This window comes from Cheilinus undulatus, linkage group 9 (genome assembly GCF_018320785.1).
Source record: "Cheilinus undulatus linkage group 9, ASM1832078v1, whole genome shotgun sequence".
Taxonomy (NCBI): Eukaryota; Metazoa; Chordata; class Actinopteri; order Labriformes; family Labridae; genus Cheilinus; species Cheilinus undulatus.
In genome coordinates, this window is record NC_054873.1 from 40,161,381 (window position 1) to 40,183,874 (window position 22,494).

Consider the following 22,494-nt stretch of genomic DNA (forward strand, 5'->3'; position numbering starts at 1 on the left):
GCTCTAAAGCCCCATATTTGTATTTTTTCTGTTTTATTTTTATTTAGTAAATTGAATTTTTGCATCTACAAATGTGGATGGTAGCTGAAGAAATGTTGTCTCTATTTCATGAGTGGCTTGACACAACAAATGCAACAGTTGTAGCCCATGTCCTGGATACATCTGTGTGTGGTGGCTCTAGAAGCACTGACTCCAGCTGCAGTCCACTCCTTGTGAAGCTCCCCCAAATTCTTGAATGGGCTTTAATTCACAATCATCTCAAGGCTCTGGTTATCCCTGTTACTTGTGCACCTTTTTCCCCACCTTTTTTCCTTTCTTTTAACTTTCCATTTATGTGCTTGGATACAGCACTTTGTGAACAGCCAGCTTCTTAAGCAATGGCCTTTTGGTTCTTACCCTCCTTGTGCAGGATGTCAGTGATTGTCTTCTGGACATCTGTCAAGTCAGCAGTCAAAAAGAAAGAAAACACAAGAAATGAACAAGAAACAACAAGAAATAAACACTCAAAATATATCAATCTATTTGTAATTAATCTGTATAATATACAAGTTTCTCTTTTTGAATTGAATTATTGAAATAAATCAACTTGATGATATTGTAATTCACTGAGATGCACCTGAGTGTCTTCTCTCTGCAGTCATGACAACATTGTATCTCTCTTTCTTTCACATATAGGTGCACACACACTCACATCTCTGCTCTCCCCACCACTTGCTTTACCACCTGCACTGCAGCACTCAGCTGGTCGCAAACAGAACTATGCGTCTCGATGACCTTTGAGATATGTAAAATGGACCCTGCTTAGCCAGGCAATCCGTGATATCTGAAATGTGTGTGCTTTTAAAGGTGCAGTGTGTAATATTTAGCCTAGTAGCATTTAGCTGAACAAACTTGGTAAAATAAAGCAAAAAATTTCTAAGACGGTCTATCTAAATAAGTGTTTAGTCATCTAAATTCCAAAATAGCTATTTTGAAAAAAACAACTCAGAATAAACCTTTAATTCATACATAGGGAGGGTCCCCTCCATGGATGCCGCCATCTTGGATTTTTACATGTTTCCATGGTAACATAGAGGAAAAAGGGATAAATAGTTATTGTCTTGTATTCACATTACAGATATACATTAAATTCAACTGGTTGCCACAGTTTCCCACAGAGAAATGCAATCTAGAACCCAATTCTAGATGTTGATATTCAGTTTTAAACACTGCACCTTTAAAGAGTAGGCAAGTAAGTAATCTCTCTTTTAAAGATTTTTTTTTTTTTTAATTCGTTTTGGTTAATAGTTCAAAACTTTGGACACACAGTGATTGGACTCTCACCTCAGCTTGTCCCTAAAGCACTATCTTTTCTTTCATTCCCATATTTTTTACTTACTTTTTACTTACTTCTTCCACTCTTACAGTAAATCATGTTGATATTTAAATCATCTAGCCTTCATTATCACAAGTTTTGTTTACAGCCAAGACAAAAACATTTCTAGAATTTAGCTCAAAAGAGTTGTGCAGGAATGAGTCCTAAAATGCAGAAGTGAGCTAGAATTTTACCACTTCCTGTACCCTCGCCTGGACATCTGAAATTTTGACAGAGTATTAGGTTATATGTCTGAAATAAGGTCTGTTGTGATCTCAAGCTCAAGAGATTGTAATTGTTTTTTCTACAACTAAAAATACATCTAATAATGCCCCACTCTTGAATTTCAAGATATCTTTTTGCTGTTGCTAAAGGAAGCTAACTGCAGCGTCTGTCAGGACCATTATACATTATCACACCAAGTGTAGCAACTGAGCCTGCCTCACTAATTCAAAAGATCAGAACACTATATTAAAAATAGAAAAATAATGTTTTTAGGGGCAAATATATGAGGAGAAAGTTGAAATCAAATTTGAAAGGTCAAAACATGAGATCAAATTTGAAATCATAAGTTTAATAGTCAAAATATGACTTAACGTTTTAAATTGTGAGTCTGATAGGTCAAAATATGGGATTAAAAAGCCAAAATTAGGAGTGGAAAATGTCAAAATATGAGCTAGAAATAAGCTTTTGACTAATAATTCAAAATGATCACTTAAAAAGTTAAAAAAATATGACTTAAATTTAAAATTAGGAGTCTAAAAGGTCAAAATAAGATTTAAAAAGTAAAAATAATTAATTTGAAATGTCAAAATATCAGAAAAAATTGAAATCACGAATTTAAAAGTCAAAATATGGGATTAAGAAGCCAAAATTAGGAGTTGGAAATATCAAAATACGAGCTAGAATTAAAAATGATGACTTTAAAATGTCAAAATATGACTTAAAATTTAAAATTGGAAATGTAAAAAATGAAAATGTGATATATAAAGTCCAAATTATGAGTTGAAAAGGTCAAAGTATGAGATGAAAAGTCAAAATCATAAGTTTGAGATGCAAAATTGAAAATATGAAATAAAAACACAAATTCATTTCTTTCCCCACATTCCTCACTTTTTATGAAATTTTTCTTACTCTTTACTTTTTCAGATTTATGGTTTAACGAGGATATTTTAAATAACCAAGTTGAAGTTTACATTTTTATACAGGAAGAAATCTGCAGACCTCATACTAGTGGGCCAGTAATAATACAAATATGATATGATCTTGTGGGATATTATTTTTCCACAGGCCGGATTTGGCCCCCAGACCTTGAGTTTGACACCCCTGGGGTGCAGGATCCAAAAGCAAATTAGAGGACTAGGCGAGAAGACCAGAAAGCTCCCATATTTTATTAGCACTTAAAACATATTGACATTTCGGGCCTACATGTTTTTTTTTTCAGACTTGAGAGTGTGTCTGAGAGTAGCCATCTTAAATACGTGAACATACACATGTGACTTAACACAGCTGAAGTCCATCAGTATCTAATTAGGTATCCCAACATGACATTTTTCAATTCAAATAAAAAATTACATATACATCGAGGGATCATAAGAGGAGTAAGGCATACCCAAGAAATAGTATGTGTAAACATCTACATGAAATGTACCTGCAAGTCAGAACAATAAAAGTATAAATCCAGAAAAAACTGGAATCAGTGCATTTTCCCCAGAATACAAACATATTTAGATATATGCGACATTAATATATACAAAATAAGCAGATCTACATATGATTCTAAACCATATGTGGACTGAAATGGAGTCCGACCAGTGGTGGAAAAACGCTTTGAGTAGCACTATATAAGCTCTAGTCAATTTGACATAGTCTTTGCTGCATCCCTTCTGTGATTACATTTCATGTGACTTGTTCTAACGTTGTTTAGAGGAAGTATCACATATTAATGCATTATGTATTCTGCATAAGATGACCCACAGCTTTCATGATTATTTCTTGTTCTCAAACTTCTTTTTACCCTTCCAGCTATTGACTGCATGGTATCTGAGTGGTCTGAGTGGTCAGAATGCAACAAGTCCTGTGGAAAAGGACACGCCATCCGGACACGTATGGTCAAACTGGAGCCCCAGTTTGGTGGTAATGCTTGTCCAGAGACAGTCCAAAGGAAGAAATGCAAGATCAGGAAGTGCCGAACAAAAATAAGGGAAGAGAAAGGAGGAGGAGAAGGAAAGAGAAGGAGAAGTGGTAAACGGGGAAGAGATGAAGCTGTTGAGGATCAGCTAGGTTAGTTAAAATAATTTTTATTAAATATTATTATTATTGAAGCAGATATGAGACCACAATTTAGATGCATTCTGTTTTTTCAATAGGTTGTAGACTACAGCCATGGACAAGCTGGACAGACTGCACCAAACCATGTGGAGGAGGAATCCAGGAACGCTTCATGATGGTGAAGAAAAGAGGTAAAGGTACATTGATGGCAAGCTGCAATGACCGAAAGGAGATCCGTGCCTGTAATGTGTATCCCTGCTAGTTGCACTTCTGAGTAAAGAGAGGAGTAGAGGTTAAGTTTCTGTGTCCAATGAAAGGCTTATTTGAGGATTTTTTTGATAATAAAACAGACTACTGAAACATTGCTGTCTAGCATGTTTGCATATTTTGTCTGTGTTTTTTGTCATCCTTGGGGCTTCAAAGAGAGTGTTGATTTAACTCCCCATACTCTCCTTTCACAAGAATCTGCATTTATTTTCTGAGAATGAAATACCCGCTGCCACCTGGGATGTGACTTCTTTTTCTGGTTGTGCTGAAGAAAAAATTGAATAAATGTTTAATTATATCAAGATAAGTCTTTGTATGCCCTCCTGCTGTTTTTCATCATTATTTACACCATGCAAAGATCTGCCTTTTAAATACCATCTCTGCAATTAGGTCACTTATTCAAGTGGACAAATTTTCGACACCCTGCTACACAGTGGACAAAATAACCAGCAGTCAGACTAACTTTCTCTGTCACACAAGCTAAAAGCTCCAAGTTAAAGATTGGCTTGCAGATATAAATATTATAACCCCCTTTTGCTTTTGTAGGTTTAATATTAGAAAACATTACATTTGGAACTATAGACTTTCACATGGCACAGGGACCCTGTGAAAAAAACCTTGGTATACACGTAAAATTGCCACTACTAGTATTAAAAACCACTCTTTCTTATAAAATAGAATAAATGTTTTATCCTATTAAGATTAGCATTTGTTGTACCTTCCTGTTTTTTGTTTTAGTGTTTCACTGTCAGATGTGTTGCACATGTACTGTGCAGCACTGGTGTGCAGATGTGTAGTGACAAAGGTTCTATGGAAAACTTTCCAGATGTGTCTATGGCATAAGAGTTGTTGGACAGCACAACTAACAGTTGTCACTTACTGGAAAACTGTCACAGTACACTTTTTCCACATATTTTTACTGTGCTTGTTTTTGCCTTGTGATTGAAGAGGGATATTTTTTGTTACTCAGCAGATGTTTCAGTTATTTCTGGTATGATTTGTTCAAAGAAGTTTTACTTTAATCTGTTTTTATTTTATTGCCTCTATTTTACTGTTTTCTAAGAAATTATGCTTCCATTAAACATGTTAATGTGAAAATGATGGCTTCTGGATCCCTGTTTTGCACTTACCACTGCTTTATCATGGTTTACATACCGCATGTTGGGGTACCATTCTGATACAGTTCTGATTGTAATCAGAAGTAAAGAAAAAAACACATCGCAATAATTTTGGTCTGTAGGACCCAAAAGAAGGGGAAGGCAAAACTGAAAAAACACATTTTTTTATTTATTTAACCTTTATTTAACCAGGAGAAAACCTCATTGAGATTAAAAACCTCTTTTTAAAGAGTGTCCTGGCCGAGACAGCACCAGTAAAGAGAGTTCTTGAAAGACTTAAAATCAGTCATACATAAACAGCACAATACAAGATATGTAGTCCATATGCAGCAAAAGTATACACACACAAGAATTTAAGCAGCAGCTATTTATCAGAATCAGCCATAATTAAGGATTGATCAAAGCATCTGCATCCAGATGTGTCTGCCGCCAAGTCTTTCAACTGTCACATGTTTTGAAGATCACAGCTCTAAGTCAGGTGAAAGGCTGCAGTTTGAGATATCTATATAAAGTATCAGTCAACTGAAATTAAGTTTGCTTCTGACTGGCCGTACGGCAATATCAGTTTGTAGCCCAGGGTCTGCAGAGGAACTTACACTTTTACTCCACAAGATGGAGCTAGAAGAATGGACTATTTGCTGTATAACCCAAAGGAAATCTCTGAAAAACAGGGAGCAAAATCTATAGAACTGATTCCAGCACAATTGTTACCACATAAAAACTAAAGCAGTCTGCACTTTTTTCTAATTTCTCTACAGCTTTCCTTTACTACCAAAAGGCAACCTTCTATTAGCTCTGAATGTTGGGTCTAACTTTTGAGTTCTTTACTGTGCTATTTTCTTACTAATCTAATGAACTTTTGAACCAGCAGTCTAACTTCTCTGCTAATGGTACATTTCGTAATCTTTTTAATTGACCACTACAACTGGCAATGGAGAGCAAAGTGGTAAGAAGTAAGGCCCACATATCATGAGAAAATCCCCATGAATTATAAATGCTAAATAAAGTGCAATGCCTTTCTCTACTTATGATCAATATTGAATGTTTGCAGCAGTTGGGTTTTGTGCTTGTTTTAGCTCATATGATAAGTCATGCTTTGAGCTTTGTCATTTCAGACATCCTTTTCAGGGGAAAAGGATAGGGTTTTCTAGATGAGGCAGGAGTGACAGTGATGTTCCCTTGCCAGAGTCCCGCAGCTGCTTTTTCAGAAGATTTTTCAAATCAGATGTCCTTTTGAGTTAATTAAAGCCCTAAAAAATGCAGACTTTTATCAGTTTGGTGCAAATGTTAGAAAAACACCAGCATTTATGTGTTTTATCAGTTTAGTCAGATACTTCAGTGCACAGCTAAAAAAAAGTGTTCACTACCTCTTTATACCCCAACAGTTTGGGACATCAGTGCCTGCACCACCTCTGCACTCTGATATCTCTCCAGAACTGCATCTCCAAAGGTCCTGTGTAGGATATTTTCATATACCACATTTCATAGAGATTCAAAATCAGTGTGCTTTACAGAAGATGGAAAAAAACAAGCAGCACAAAATAAACATTTAAAAATACTCTTACCACCCCCACACACAATGGCCTCTTTCAGTGTGGTTGTTTGGTCTTCTTGTACTAAAGAAATGTAGTCCAGTTCTGATAAAACTGCCTCTACCATAGCTACAATCAAGCTAGTCACTGACACTGGCAGCAGCCAGTGTCAGTGTTATCACTCCTTATCGCAGTTGCCAGGGGCTCAATGGCAAGGTCGAACAACAGAGGGGAGAGCGGGCACCCCTGTCTCATCCCCGTATTTCAGTAAAAGTATTGAGACACCAAATTATTTGTGTAAACAGCTGCCCGCGGTGACTTATAAAGCACTTTTATCCATGAGCAAAAGGAGGTACCAAATCCAAACTTTTCTAGTACTTTAAAAAGATAATTATATTCTTTCCTGTCAAAGGCTTTATGGGCGTCCAGGGCTATCAAGACTTCAGCAGCGTTTGATGTTTTTGAGGAATACATTATGTTATACAGACAACGCAAGTTACCATAAAGCTGTCGGCCAGAAATAAATCCAGATTGATCTGGATGGACTAACTTGTGCATGACAGTATCTAATCTTATTGCTAACACTTTTGTTAAAATCTTGTAGTCCACCCCCAGAAGGCTTATAGGCCTATAACTTTCACATTTTAAAGAGTCTTTCCCTTTCTTGGGGATCAATGAAATTGTTGCCTCTGTCATTGTAGGTGGTAGAGAACCTTGCTGTAAAGCCTCAGTATACACCTCACCTTGCAGTGGGGAGAGCTTTGCTGAAAACTTTTTGTTGAACTTGATGGGAAACCCATCTGGGCCCGGGTGTTACACTGAACCAAACAAAGGACTCACATGCAAGACTTGACACTCAGAGGCAAATTCAAAGTCAGTTTAATCAGAAAAAGGTCGGTACACAGAAATCCAAAAACGACAGGCGAGAAAACTAGGTCAAAATACAAAAACTGGGTCAAGATCTAACTAGGTATCACGAAGAATGCGAGTAAGCTATCATGGAGGAAAAGACAAACTGGCAGGGAAGGGAAGGACTGGAGAAGACTACGTACTCAGGGGAAAGGGAGACAATAACACACAGGTGAAACACGAGGTAATCACAGACGCGGGTGACAGGTAGGGATGGGCAGGAAGTGGCAATTTGACACGAGACACAAAGGTGATTAACAAAATAAAACAGGAAGCACAAGACAAAAAACACAAGGACGAATGAACTCTAAAATAAGATACTAAATAAAACCTATAGACATGACACCGGGGCTTTACCACTTTTGATTCTATTAATTGCTCTCTGTATTTCCTGAGCTGAGATAGCTTTATCTAGAGCCTGAATATCCTCCCTTTCCAGAGTTGGTAGTGTTATTTTGTCCAAAAAAGTTTTGTTTTTTCCTTTTCTGCCCCCTGTGACCTATATAATTGCTTATAAAAAGCTTTAAATTCATTGTTAATTTCCTGTTGGTCGGTTGTTACGTTAACCTCCGCCATCTCAGTCTCTGAAATAAAGACTTCTGCTTCTGCCTGTCTCAGCTGGTGGGATAGTAATCTGTTTGCACGCTCTCCAAATTCATAGTATTTAGATCTTGATTTCAGATAGAGTTCCTCTGCCTTATCTGTAGACAGGGTATCAAATTTAGTTTGCCATCTCAGTCTTTCCTTGTATAAATCAGCTGTGGGTTTAACTGAATGTTTTTTATCTATTTCGTTGATTAACTTAGTTAATTCTTCCAAGTGGTGTGCCTTCCTTCTGTTCATACCTGCTGTAAATGCAATTGTCTGCCCTCTAAGGTATGCTTTCATAGATTCCCATAGGATACCTCTATTGGTGTCAGGTGTATTGTTAAATTCCAAAAGAGATCTATTTGATTAGCCAAAAATGACACAAACTCCTCATTTGAAAGCAACAAGGGGTTCATCCTCCACCTGCGTTTAGCAAATATATTATCTGGGAAGCACAAAGACATAACCACTGCACTATGATCTGAGATAACAATTTTCCGAAATCACAGGAACTGACCGGTGGAATTAGCCTCTCATCTAATAAGAAAAAGTCAATCCTTGAATATGATTGGTGTGAAGGTGAGAAAAAAGAATATAGCCTGGAGGAAGGGTTTTTAAAACGCCAAGGATCTATTATCCCTTAAGTTTGGAGGAAAGAGTTAATATGCTGTGCTGAGTTTGACATGGATCTGCTTGTAGGACTTGAGCGGTCAAGAGTGGGATCTAGCACACAATTGAAGTCACCCCCCAGAATTAGTTGATACTTATTTATTTCTGGTAACATAGCAAAGAAGTCCCTGAAGAACTCAACGCTGTCCCAATTCAGTGCATAAACATTTGCCAAAATAACTTTAACAACTTTCCCTGTACAATTATAAACTGGCCATTTCTATCTGCTATTACTTTAGATTTAGTGAATTGAACATTTCTATGTATAAGTATAGCTGTGCCTCTGCTCTTCCCATTAAAATTTGAATGATAGACTTGTTGAAAAACACCCCTCTTAAGCTTAGCATGATCATTATTTTTTAAGTGTGTCTCCTGTAAAAAAGCCACTTCGGCTTTCAGGTTTGTAAGATGGGCAAAGATTTTATTGTGTTTTACTGGGTTATTAGAGCCTCGGACATTCCAGCTTGGAAATATAGTTTTTGGTTGGTTAACTAATCCTGATCTTGACAAGTAAACCTGGGTACCTTATTGAGCCATATAGTGCCTATTTTGACCCCCTGCAATAAAGTCCTATTATGATCCAAGAGTTTTCCAAACTTAAATGAACATTGCCAAAACACAAAAAGAACCATATACAAAACAAAAACCCCAGGCCAGTCTTCCCCACCCCCTTGCATACCCCTCCCCAACTGAGGGGCTGCTGGATCTCCCAACAGCATTGCAGCACCAAGCATACAAAAAAAAACAACTTACTAATGAGTCTGAGCCTCATCCTGAATTGCTATGTAACACTATACTTCTGCAGTTTTTTTCCTATCTTGCCTCTGTAGCTACATAACTGCAGCATTAAATTACTTTTCACTGAGAAAAGTAGCACAGACATGAAAAAAGTATCAAAAAGAAAAAAAAAGAACATTACCATTCCTCTCATCATAGCATAGCTATAAATTTAGTCCGGATAATGGGTGCCTTAAAATAAATTGAATAAATTCAAAGCAGGTGTTCCCCTTTTTTTAAACCTGAGAGTATGGGAATAATAATGATATATTGTTACCTTGTCACAGTTTGCCAGTCCAGTGAGGTGTGAAATTGAGATCGTACTGGAATTGGAAAAAAAGAGTAGCCAAGTCACGCAGACGTGGGCCATGTCCATTTACTTCACTATGTTAGACAGTGCATACTCCTTTGCTGTCACGGGGTCCTTGAAGCTTCGACGGGTGCCGTTCACGGTTATCCGAAGCTCAGCTGGGTACCACAGTCCCGCCTGTACGCCCTCACAGCCGCGTAGGATGCCTCTCACCTCTGCGAAGGCTGCGCGCTGCTCCATCACCGCTTGTGTGTTGTCTGGAAGGATGCGGATCTTACCTCCCTCAGCCGTTGTCACTTACTTCAGAGCCCTTGCTTTCCCCAGTATCTTCTTACGTTCCTGGAAGTAATGGCATCTGATAATCCAGGCCCCGAGGGGAGACCTTCCTGCTTCTTCCGTAATGACCGATGCGCCCGGTCCAGAATCCAGACTGGGAGCCATTTTCAGCAGCCGGGCCATAAATTGTACAGGGCGTTCGCCGTCCTCGCGTCCTTCTTTAATGCCAGTGATTCGCAGGTTACAACTGCCGTGAGCGGGCCTCCTGATCGTCGTTGCGTGCTTTCAGGACGCTTTTTCATTGTTGATATGTCTTTCTCAAGGCGCGTGATGGAGTCTGAATGCTCGTTCGTAGCCGTTTCAAGCGAGGCAACTTGCTTTCCCAACGTAATATTGCCGGCTTTTGCTGCTTCAGTAGCCTGTTGCAGCTCTTGCCTCAGCTGGTCGATCATGGTATTCTGACTGTCAGCCTTCTCTTCAGTTTTTGCAAGTAGTTCATGCTTCAGTTGCTCGATCGCTTGGAGAATAACAGACTCCCCCATCTGTCCGACAGGTACGCTAGCAGGCAAGCTAGTGGGCGAGCCAGCGGGTGCGTTAGCGGGCGCGCTAGCAGGTGAGCTAGAGTTAGCGTCATCGCGCTTTTTCATGCCCATGCTCCACCTCTCTTGGCTCAAAAGCGGCTACAGACTTTCCCTGGTTTACTCTACCTCCTGAGGCACATGGCGCTCATAGAGCTTTGGAGAAATATTTATTTTGACGGCAGCAATTCAGGTGAGTAGCTCAGTAAGGAAACGTCCTCACATGCTTCACCGGAACCTGTGTTACCTTATTTTGAACTTTAGGTAGATTTAGGAGGCCCATACCTGAAGATCTGAGGGATAAGCAGGTCATAAAGATATTGGGGCGGTACTTTTAAGAGGATTATAATCAAGTTATACTTTTAAATCAATGCTGTACAGAAAAGGAAGCCAATGAGGAATGTGTGATGTTCTCTGTTTTCTTTCACTGTAAACTAGGGTGACCAGAAGACTGAATTTATCCGGGACAGTCCCGTTTCCAAGGCTTTGTGTCCTGACAAAAATCAGTAAAATGCCAATATGTATGGAGCTAAATCCTTTTCAAAAGTTTTGTTCATTCAAAAAAAAATGAATTGAAAAAATTACATTTAAAACTGAAAGTCTATGGTATGATCATGAATTTAAAAAAAAAGCAACTTAACTGAAACTAAAAATAAGCATAAAGGTAGTTTTTTCCAATTCAAATATACTTTTGATTCAGCTTTGTAATTATTATTATTATTATTTTTTTTGTAATTTAAATTTTTATTGAATTTTTGAACAACTTTAAACAACTTAAAACAATGCAGCATTCTGATTCATGTATTGCACTAGACATAAAAAAGTGACATCCATTCACAAAAAGAAAATGAAGCCCAGGACATGCATGATTATCCTATCATCTACTGTCATTTCAGTTCCACATGTTGCCAAAAATGACCCAATTTCTCAGCAGTCTTCCCCCCAGCTTTCAGTCCTCCAAGCATGTGTTCATAGGATGAAATCTTTACCATTTCATCAGTCCATTCCTTTGCTGTGGGGCATCTTGGTTTTTCCAATTCTGTAATATATGTGTTGCAGCTATGTTAAACCCAATCTTAAGAATACTGAACTTATCATTAGACACCCTAAGCACCATCTTCCTGTCCCCAAGAAGACAGAGCCTTGGATGTATGGGCAGTGTAACACCAAGCCAACCTCCTAGAATCTCCAGTCTTTATTCTTAACGGGTGCACCAAAGTACACTCCCAGATCATGTGTAAATATGTACTCAATTCTCTTTTGCACTTCCAACATCATTGTCATCAGTAATTCCCATTCTCTGAAGTCTAGTCGGCGTCCAATGACATCTATGCATTATTTTATATTGAATAAGTTTCCCTCTTGCTTCTCTTTATGTTTTTTTCCTGCAGTTGATATGATATCTAACCACTCATCATCCTCCAGATTAACTGATAGGTCCCTCTGCCATATTAATCTGAGACTGTTGCAGCTGTCTCCTGTGCGGTGCTTAAACATCTTATAAAACACTGAGGCTTTATGACTTTTCTGAGATAATTTCAGATACTGGCTTAAAATGTCACTTTGTTGTTCATTGGTCTTAAACATACTACCTACTCAATGCCTTATTTGTGAGTATTTCCAAATGTTTGTTTTACTAACAAGTCCATATGTCTTTTGAAGATCCTGATAGGATATAAAAATCCCTTTATCATACAAATCACTAATAGTGTTTAACCCACCATATTGCCAGTCTCTCCAATACACAGCTCTTTTCAAAATGCGTATTTTAGGATTGTTCCAGAGTGAGAAGTATAACTGGTCAAAATGTGACATTTTACAAGGTTTATGTATTGACGTCCAAACGTTCCATGAGTAGGACATTACTGGGTTTAGATTCTTGCTTTCTATATGTTGGGATAGAACTGTGATAGGGCAGTATGGTGCTGCAATATACCTCTCAATAGATATCCAGTCTAGATCAGGGTCCGTTTTAAACCAGTGCTTGGCTAATCTGGACATTTCAAAAGATAAGTTGTATGCCTTGACGTCTGGCAAACCCAGCCCACCTCTGTCCCTACCTGTGCACAGTTTAGTATATTTAATTTGAGGTTTTCTTTCTGTCCCATAAGAAATCTTTTACCAGCTTATTATAATGTTTGTAAATTGATTCGGGAATTTTCAAGGGTATCATCATGGAAAGATAATTAAATTGAGGAGCTAAAACCATTTTGACTACGTTTATCTTTCCCCATAAGGACAGTTTTAAAGTACCCCATTTGTCCAAATTATTCTTTATTTTATCCAACAATGGCTCATAATACATGGAAATAATTGTGTCTAAATTCAAACTAAGTTTGATCCCAAGATATTTCGTTCCGACTGGCGTCCATTTGAACTTAAATTGGGACACCATGTTTGCATCACATGAGTTTGTCAGTGGCATAGCCTCGGATTTATTGCAGTTAATTTTGTAGCCAGACAGCTCAGAGAATAAGTGAATGTTGCGCATTATGTGAGGTAAAGAGGTTTAAGGATTACTTATCAGTTATAAAATGTCATCTGCGTAGAGCATTAATTTATGTTCCTTTCCCGCTCCCATCAGCCCTTGAGTTTGCTCTGATCATGACTGCCAGAGGTTCCAGGAAAATTGCAAACAAAAGTGGGGATAGTGGGCAACCCTGACGAGGTAGATGGTAGATGTTAAAAAAAGGGGAGGTGATACCATTTGTGATGACTGCCGCCTTGGGATTTTTATATATAGTACCGACCCATGACTTAAAAACTGGACCAAATCCGAAAAATGATAAAGCAGCACTAAGGAACCCCCAATCCACCCTATCAAAGGCCTTTTCGGTGTCCAAAGACATGGCAGTGACTGGTGTATTATTTGAAGAATTCAACCAGATCAAGTGTAGCAGTCTCCTTAAATTATCAGCCGAGGACCTTCCCTTTATGAAACCCACTCGGTTTGCATTGATAATTGATGGTAAAACTCTTCCCAATTGTGTAGCTAAAATTTTTGTTAATATTTTACAGTCTACATTGATTAAAATAATTGGCCTATAATTAGCGGGGTCCTGCGTATCCTTGTCCTTTTTTGGGATAAGCGATATTAAAGGTTCATTAAATGTATGAGGCATAGATTCCAAACTGAATGCTTCTGAATAAACATTAGTCAGTATGGGGGCCAGTATATTCACAAATTTCTTGTAATATTCGACAGGAAAGTTATCTGCACCGGGAGACTTTACTGATTTTATTGAAGCAATGGCTTGTTTGACTTCATCCTCCATAATAGGTGCATCTAAAGATTATGCTTGCTGTTCAGATAGTTTTGGTAACTTAATATTAGAAAAGAACTGATCTAATTTTCCCTGTTCCATGAAACTTCTGAAATAACTCATTTATGTCTTTAGATGTTGATACTAGGACATCCCCTTTTTCATAACTGATATCACGCTATTTTTTGTCTGCTGTTTTAATTGCCGTGCCAGTAGTTTACCTGCTTTATCACCCCCTTCATAAAAGTTTGTTCTCAAATGAAATAATGCATATTCTGCTTTCCTGTTGAATTTATTATTTAATTTAAACTTTAGATTACATAAGTATTTATATAAATCCTCTGAATATTGTACTGCTAAAACCTTCTTCAAGTCAGTAATTTCAGTTTCTAGCTTGTTTTTTTTCTTTCAAATTTTCGTTTTTCCTTTTAGATACTTGTGCTATTTATTTTCCTCTTATAAAAGCCTTGGAAGCCTCCCATACCGAGCTTAATTTCTGTGTGGACCCCACATTTGCTTTGTAATTATTTTATTAAAAATTTAAATTTACTCTTAAATATATTTTTCTCATTTGAGGTGTTGTTTTTTCAGTCGCAGGTTTAATGTTTTCAGATTTAAATATTTTTGTTCCACACTCATATCTTCTTTTTTTTTGGTTTCAGATTTTGTTTTTTTACTTTCAGATTGTATTTTTCCAGGTTCAAACTTTTGGCCCTGCTCTGGCGTGGGAGGTGTGGCCTCAACTAAGAAGGGTTTGGAATTGTGAGTGACAGCATAACAAAGAAGGCTCAGAGCCTACCCCAATTATGGTGCCTTCAGGAAACTTGGGTACTTTGCGAGATATGACAACACTTTCTATACACTGAATTCAGCTGTAAATAAAAGCACGCTGATTACAAAGTTAGCTTTACAAGCTTAATTGGACAACTCTTGGCAATTATTTATCTATAAAAACATTAAGATATGTCAGATTGTTAGTTTATCAGAAACAGTGTGTGGTGGTTTTGGTTTTCCTGGGTTTTATTTTGGTTTTATTTTGATAACTTCCTGTTCCAGTGTCGTGGTTTGAGTGTCTAACTTCACTGTGCTTTCTCTGAGGCTCCCCCTCCCCCATGCGGATGCTGAGGGTGATTGGCTGCACGTGACTCTGTAATCAGCGCTTCTTCAAATCTGCCGTTCAGCCTCACCTCAGTGCCAGAGTATCCCAAGCCTCTTGCGAGATTTATTGAGTAACTTTTGTATTTTTCCTGTGCCTTACAAGACTAACCTTTTTGTGTCCTCCTTTTTCCAGTGCCTCACTCTCTGCCTCGCACCAGCCCAAACACAGCGCACTCTCAGTCACTGAATTCCCTCACTTACCTGGACTCCTGGATTCCCCCTTTCCCCCTGCACTATTACCATCACTGTTCAATAAAAGCCTTAAAACTTCGTCTAGTCTGGTCTGCCTTCTGACTCCAAAATCCACATCCACCACACAGTGTTTCCCACTTCCATATTGGACTGTGAACACAGCGCAACCTTATGGATTAGAATGGCATCTTTCTCACTGGGGTATTTCTTACCTGCACGTAAGAAATGCTATCTTTAGAAGTGCTACAGAAAGGAAAGAATTCTAAATATCATATATACCTGCGAGACTACTCCTGCTCTGGTCCCTAAATCCCCCTTCTAATCCACTGTCTAGATCCCAAGCAGCAAGCACCTGCAGTCCCCACGGGATGAGAGGCCTGTAGAGGAGAAGAAGGGGGGTCACCAACAGTCGTGCGGTAGTGCTTCAGCCTATCATGATAAACCACTTGAGGCCCATCCATGGAGTCCAGGGGGTTACGATATGGTAAGTCAATGCAGCCTCTCCCCCAGAAGCCAATGGGGCCCTTCCAGTGTGGTGCCAGCTTTGTGTGGTTCTCTGTGGGGTTGTTCAGCCACACCAAGTTCTCCGCCTGGTGGGTGTGGTGGCAAACGTCAGCATAATAATACAATTTTTATCTCTCATGGGCACAGTTGAGTCTGGCAGCAGCAAACCAACCACCAACCAGACCAACCACCATTAATGACACATACTGCGGTAGAGATCAGAGGCCCGTACGACGAAGCTGTATTAACAAGCCCTGGATATCTCTCCACTAGCTGGATTGACTTATAAAGACATTTGCAATCCGGATCAGCTATACGACGAAGCTGGTTATCAACTCGCTAATTGCAGCCAGGGTTTTCCAATCTGGGCGCCAGAGATCTTAGGGGGGGTGCGAGGCTTTGTCTGCTCTGAGGCTGCCAAAAGTAGGTTTGCAAATATTGACTAAAACCATGATAAAGCAGTTATAAAGTAGTTCATACAAAGTTCTTTTGTTAAGAAAAGTATGCATGGACCTTTTTTTTAGGGTTTTATCAGTGGAACAGTTAAAATCTATGTTGATTTTTGGCAGCAATGTGTCACTTTTTCTTCTCTCTTGGGTCCTAGGGGGGCTCCGCTTTTCTGAGGAGCGTGTAGGGGGGGCTCCAAGGAAAAATGGTTGGGAAACACTGAGCTAGAACACATGCTTCCCTTCCATGCATAAGGTAAAAGGGAGTGAGCCAGCTGCTGGCATGTTTGGAGGTGTTATGCAAAAGCAACCTAGTTCACATTATTGTGACACTCACCACCATGAGAAAGCAATATCTTAACCTGCTGGTCTATCAGAGTTCTGACATTCCACCATTCCATCAGATTTTGTTTTATAAGCAGTTGTACATTTCTTAATCCCCAACATCCGACAAGGACCCTGAATCACTTCTGCCTGAAATTGACGACCCTGGTGGCTGTGCAGCATCCCTGGAATGCCATGCACCAACACATAGTCTTAAAAAAGACAGTGTGCCACAGTTTGAGCAGTCAGGCTGTTACGAGTGTACACATTAACAAATCTAGTGAAGTAATCCTCAACTACCATAATGTACCTATTTCCACGACATGTCACAGGCAGTTCCAAAAGATCAGCAACCACTCGTTACAGTGGGTGGCCAACCTGAGCTTAGCATAGTGACGTACGCTGGGGAAGCCCCAGCGTACGTGGCTATATTTGGGCGTGCAGCAACACACCCCGACTCCCCAGCATAGTGGTCTACGCTGGACCGTGCAGTAGCAATCGCTGACCCATACGCTGGTGCTTTGCACCAGCGTATGGGTCTAAGCTATTAAACCCTGACTTGTTCAGTTTAGGCGTTTAAATCCAACTGGTTAGGTTTAGGCGTTTAAATCCAACTGGTTAGGTTTAGGCATTAAAACCCGACTTGTTAGATTTAGGGTCAGCCTGTCGGCAAGCGGATAGAGCTGAAATTTCGTCGCGGGTATAAATGTCACACCCCAGCATAGAGGTCCGCCGGCTCGGGCAATATACATCACGCCCCAGCGGAGAGGTTTCACCCCAGCGTAGAGGTTTTGTCCCAGCGTAGAGGTCTCCAACCGAACGCCCCAGCGTAGAGGTTTGCCTGAGGGCTGCAGCCAGATGCCTCTCGTTCAAACTGAAGCTTCTTCTGCCCTCGTTTTAACTTTTTTTCAGTCACTTCCTGCCGATGCTCTCCTACAGTCGTATTTTATGATGATCATTGCGATACGTGTTATCATCAGGTGAGCTTCACACACAGGGATCACATGTTGACATGACTTAATATCACATGAAACTTTTTTATTTGGTCTTTAATGCACTACTACTAATAAATACTGTCAGAAGAGCAGAATCAGGAGACCAAAGTGCTGCAGGTGTAATTCAGGGCTGGTTTTGGTCACTTCCAGGCCCAGGGCAAGACCAATATGAGGCCCCTCCCCCTTTAGCTAAAAGCATAAATAATGAGTGGAAAGAAATTAGAAAGCATCCCTTCAAGTTAAACAGAGCCACAGAACTACAGTAAATGTCCAAGTGTGAGATTAAAATACCCAAATAGCCAACCATAATTCTTAAGCTCTTAGAAAACCATCACAGAGCTCAAACTAATATTTTAACAGGTCATTAGACCACGTGAAACTTGCATAAATAAATATTATATGCTCAGTATCAGTAACATATCTTTATACTGACAATATAAAGACATCTTTAGGTGGCCTATTGCATCCCATTTGACTACACAACAAACCACCAATTCACTGTTTCATTTTATTTTCACCATGGATCTGTGGTAGTTTTCGTGTTTCTGTTTTATTTTTGACATTTCCCGTTCCTCTTTGGTGGTTATTAGTGCTAACTTCACTGTGTTTCTTCTGAGGCTGCTCCTTCACTCCTGTGGCGCTGAGGATGATTGGACACACCTGTCTCTGATTAGTAATCAAGCTCCCTTGAAGAAGCCTGCAGAGACTCACCTCAGTGCCAGAGAATTGCCAACTTGTCCTCGTGGTAACATTGGTCCTCCAGTGTTCTGGGTTGCCAGGTCTGTGTGACAAAACCAGCCCAATGGCCAATAAAAACTAGCCCTAAACCAGCCCAGTGACCGATAAAACTAGCCTAATGCTGAAATTCAAAATAATACAGTTAAAACCTCTGCCATACTGCATATTTTACTTGAGTGCCTGCAGACATTCTGCTTTTCTGTGGGTAGTGTGTATGTCTGTGCCATGTTTTATGTTTTCCTGCCTCTCTGAAGGTTGTTTTAGTTGTACTTGAGTGTAAATAGAGTAGTTTCTCTGCTACAGATATTAAATACTCATACACTAGACACGGGTGCAACTACCTACTTTCTGAGGGGTATGCGGATACATCACAGCCCCCCCACCAGCTTAAAGCTATGAGAAGCTTTTCAAAGAGCTGATGATTTATGGGTGTCTGGGTATTTATATTTCATATTTGGACATTTACTGTAGTTCTGTGACTCTGTTAACTTAAAGGGATGCTTTCTATTTTTTTCTCTAATTTTTGATACTTTTAGCTAAAGAGGGAGGGTCCCCATGTTTTTTCTTTGCCCTGGACCTCCAAATGGCTTAAACCGGTCCTGCCTCACACCTGCAGCTCCCCCTCACAGATCGTTCTGTCCTGCCAGTTTGTTGCATTCATTTGTCTGTTTCTGCCCTATTGACAGTATTTATTATTGGTACGTTTAAGATCAAATAAAATACCCACGTTTGGACAAGTTTTACTCAGTTTTACATTATTCTAAGATGTGATCCGTGTGTGTTTGGCTCGTTGATGATGATACCTGCAACCATTGGGGCTAAGCCCCCCTGTGTTTCAGTCCTAGTGACATCCCTGGAATAACCAGTCATGTAAATACTGTTATACTTGTGCCAATTCTTAAGTTTAAAGTTGTTGGACATTTCGGAACCCTGTGGGTTAAGCTTTATCAGTTAAGTCTGCCAGCTCCAGTTGGGAAGTGAAAGAGGTGGAGAGTTTGAGCTGGGAACAGTGCTTTGATGTACTAGTAGCCCTTTGGTCAGAAAATATCGGCATGCTTTTGGAAGAAGGTGGTAAAGTCAAGATGTTTTAATAGATACATAATTATGCTGATTAAATAAAAATCATTCTTACATTTTATAGAAAGTCATTTGTGAATTAACATTTTATATAAAAAAAATTCCCAGAGGAGGAAACATGAATGAATCCCACTGCTTAATGACTGAAAGACAAAAATAGATCTGCATCTTGATGCCATTAGCTTGCCTGAGTCATTACCCTATCTGTGTATGCAAGTGAGCATGTTTTTGTACATCATAGATGTTGTTCACTGGAACACCATCAGTGGTAATGTGGTTGCAGACTAAAGGATCAGATTTTGCTGCTCTCGTCTAAGTGCTTCCTACTAGATTACTCCCCTTCTCTTTCATTTTGTGTTAACTGAAGTCACATAGTCACAGTAAAAATATAAAGTCCAACAAAAAGGGGATGCAATTTTATGGAGATCTTATTGTTGCAAAACTATTTGCAAATGTGTGCAGAGATCTGTACACAAATCCACAAACGTGTGTAAAGATCTGCAAATGCATGCACAGATCTGCAAATGTGTGTACAGATCTGCAAATGTCTGCAAACATTTGCAAATCTGTAAAAAGATTTGCAAATTTGAACAAAGATCTGCAAATACAAGCACAAATCTGCAAATGAGTAGATTAACTTGTATGGACTTTGTTTATTTTGGTTCAAAACACTATTAATCTTGACAGCTATTTTTAATTTTAGTCTTAGTCTTTTGATGACATGTCTTAGTTTTAGTCACATTTAAGTCATTTCTACCCTTTATAATTTTTTTCTAGTTTTAGTCGGCGAAAACTCCAAAACATTTTAGTACAGTTTTAGTCCATAAAAAGTCCTCACTTCTTTACTTTTAGTCCAAGCCTTTATTATCTTGCCTAAATCTGGTACCAAATGATGTAGTGTGTTCAATGCACCCTGCTAAACCTGGGGTCCCTGCTTTCTACAGCTGAGAGGCAGAAGAGATAAAGCTGCATTCTTTGTTGACATATTTACCCACAGTGGAGAAATATCATGGATTTTTAATTTCTGACGAAAACTACGTTACATTTTAGTCTAGTGTTAAACATCTTAACAAAAACTAAACTTACTTTCTGTCAGTTTTAGTCATCAAAGATCTATTTTTGGCTAGTCTTAGTCTAGTTTTTGTCATTGGAAAAAAAGGGGTGTGGACAAACATTTTTAGTCAAAAGCCAACGAAATTAACACTGGTTCAGAAAACCCTCTTTTTGAAAGGTTTCATGTACCAAATAGACTCAGATGCAGAAATGAGCTGACACAGTAGTAGTTCAAAAGTTCTCTTGGTCCTTTACTTTCAAAACTGGGTAGATGACAAAAGGCAGTCTGGTGAAACAATCCAACTCAAATACATAGGCCAAGGTTAACTAAGGAGATCCAAAAACTAACATAAGGCTTGAGGGCAAAGAATTTACTGAGATAACAGAGATAATCTAGCAACTGAGGAGGGGAAACAAAGGAGTATATATAGAGGCTGGCTAGCGAGCTGATTAAAGGCAGGTGAGTACTGAGAGCAGCTGCTGGTAATCAGGGAGCTGAGACACACCTGACGGCAGGCACTGAAATGACAGGATAGTTTAGATTTCAAAATAAAACAGGAAATGCAAAAAACTACTGAAAGAAATGCAATCTAACTGGATGTTACACTTTTGCTTTAAGTTGTCAAAATACTCACATGCAATCAGTTATTGGTAAAGTCTGCCTCTCAATCGGATGTCATACGCACAGGACTTTTGCAACACTTCTGCCACGCACAATCTGCAAATGTGTACTCAGATCTGTAAGCGTAAGCACTGGGTTTGTTGCCCTCAGTGCAGGCTCACAGGCAAGGCTGCCCTCCTCTAGCGGTTCAGACCTATAAAAGCACTATAGAACATCAACATGAAAGTAGAATAATTATCGTATTATACTGTTAATGTTCATATTTTCACCGTCTCACAATTAAAACGCTTAGCAACAACGGATCGTAGATTTCCATGACAACAGCTAAGAGTTGTAATTAAGGGTAGAATTTCACCTAAAACTGATGTGTGTTTAATGTGCATGTATGCATTACTTGTGGTCCTGTGTAACATGTACTGCATGTTGTGTAAGACTTCAGCCTGATACTGGAGCACTAGTTAAGGTGGACCCCCTGATTAAGGCCAGGTATTTCACACACTGCCCATGATAATACATTTTGATCAACATGACATAAGCAACTTAAAGGATTTAAAGTTTGCAAAAAGGGCGTGGCCATGGCAGCTCATCAAATTTGGAAGTTTTACTATGTCATAAAAGTGGCCTGCTTAAATTAGCTGGCAGCTCACAAGACATTGACCTTACACATACTTGAAGATCAAAAGTCCACATGGAAAGACGTAGAACTGGAAAAAATGAAATGACTTAAGCTGGTGGTCATGACTTATTGGCTCGGTGGTGCCCCCTGAAAATGTTCCAAAAATCAGCCCCGTCCCCCCGTTTTAGCTATTTGGTATGCATATGTATCATGCCAGGATATACATAAAAGCAATCTGGATCCATATTATAAAATCTACAGGAAGTCTGCTATTTTGAATTTTTGTAGATATTGTTCAAAGTAATAATTTTCAAAAGGTCATTCTAGCATGAGCTCCTTTAAAGAATTCTTCCAGTCAACTTCATCTTTGGCGTGACGATGAAGTGTCATAAAGCTGGTCTTCATAAAAGAAAATCCATTTATTAGTTGGCCATATCCTGCTTAAATTAGCCCAGGCAGTTCCTGAGACATTGATCTTACACATGTTTGAAAGTCAAAAGTCTATTTATTGTTCAAAATTCCTGGCAGATCCTCAGATTTTGTCCTTACTGAAATGTACAATACGATATGATATGAAATGAAATTTGTCTGGGACTCCAAGTGCTGCACACTGCAATAATCATAATAATAAATCAAAACAATAAGCACGACAATCCTTCTATATACACAAGATCCACAAGTACATGGATTAGCACATACCAATGAAGAAGCATGTACCAATGAGAACCAACACTCCACATATATTGCACACACCCGTATATTGCACAAGACAGGATAGAAATATGTATATATTTTAAAAAGCAGTAATGCAGTAATGTAAAGTTACAATGAGGAAAAAAGATGAATATGAAAGGTAA

The 22,494-nt window shown here is 39.0% G+C and overlaps 1 protein-coding gene across 1 annotated transcript in view; it reads left to right on the top strand.

Moving 5' to 3' along the window:
• spon1b (spondin 1b) overlaps nucleotides 1-4,971 on the top strand; it is a 45,792-nt gene extending 40,821 nt beyond the window's left edge. The window contains exons 15-16 of the mRNA XM_041795288.1: nucleotides 3,380-3,637; nucleotides 3,724-4,971. Of these exons, the coding sequence (XP_041651222.1) occupies nucleotides 3,380-3,637; nucleotides 3,724-3,887 (422 nt within the window). The 3' untranslated portion in view covers nucleotides 3,888-4,971. The remainder of the gene's footprint in view (nucleotides 1-3,379; nucleotides 3,638-3,723) is intronic.
• Nucleotides 4,972-22,494: the final 17,523 nt, after the last annotated feature.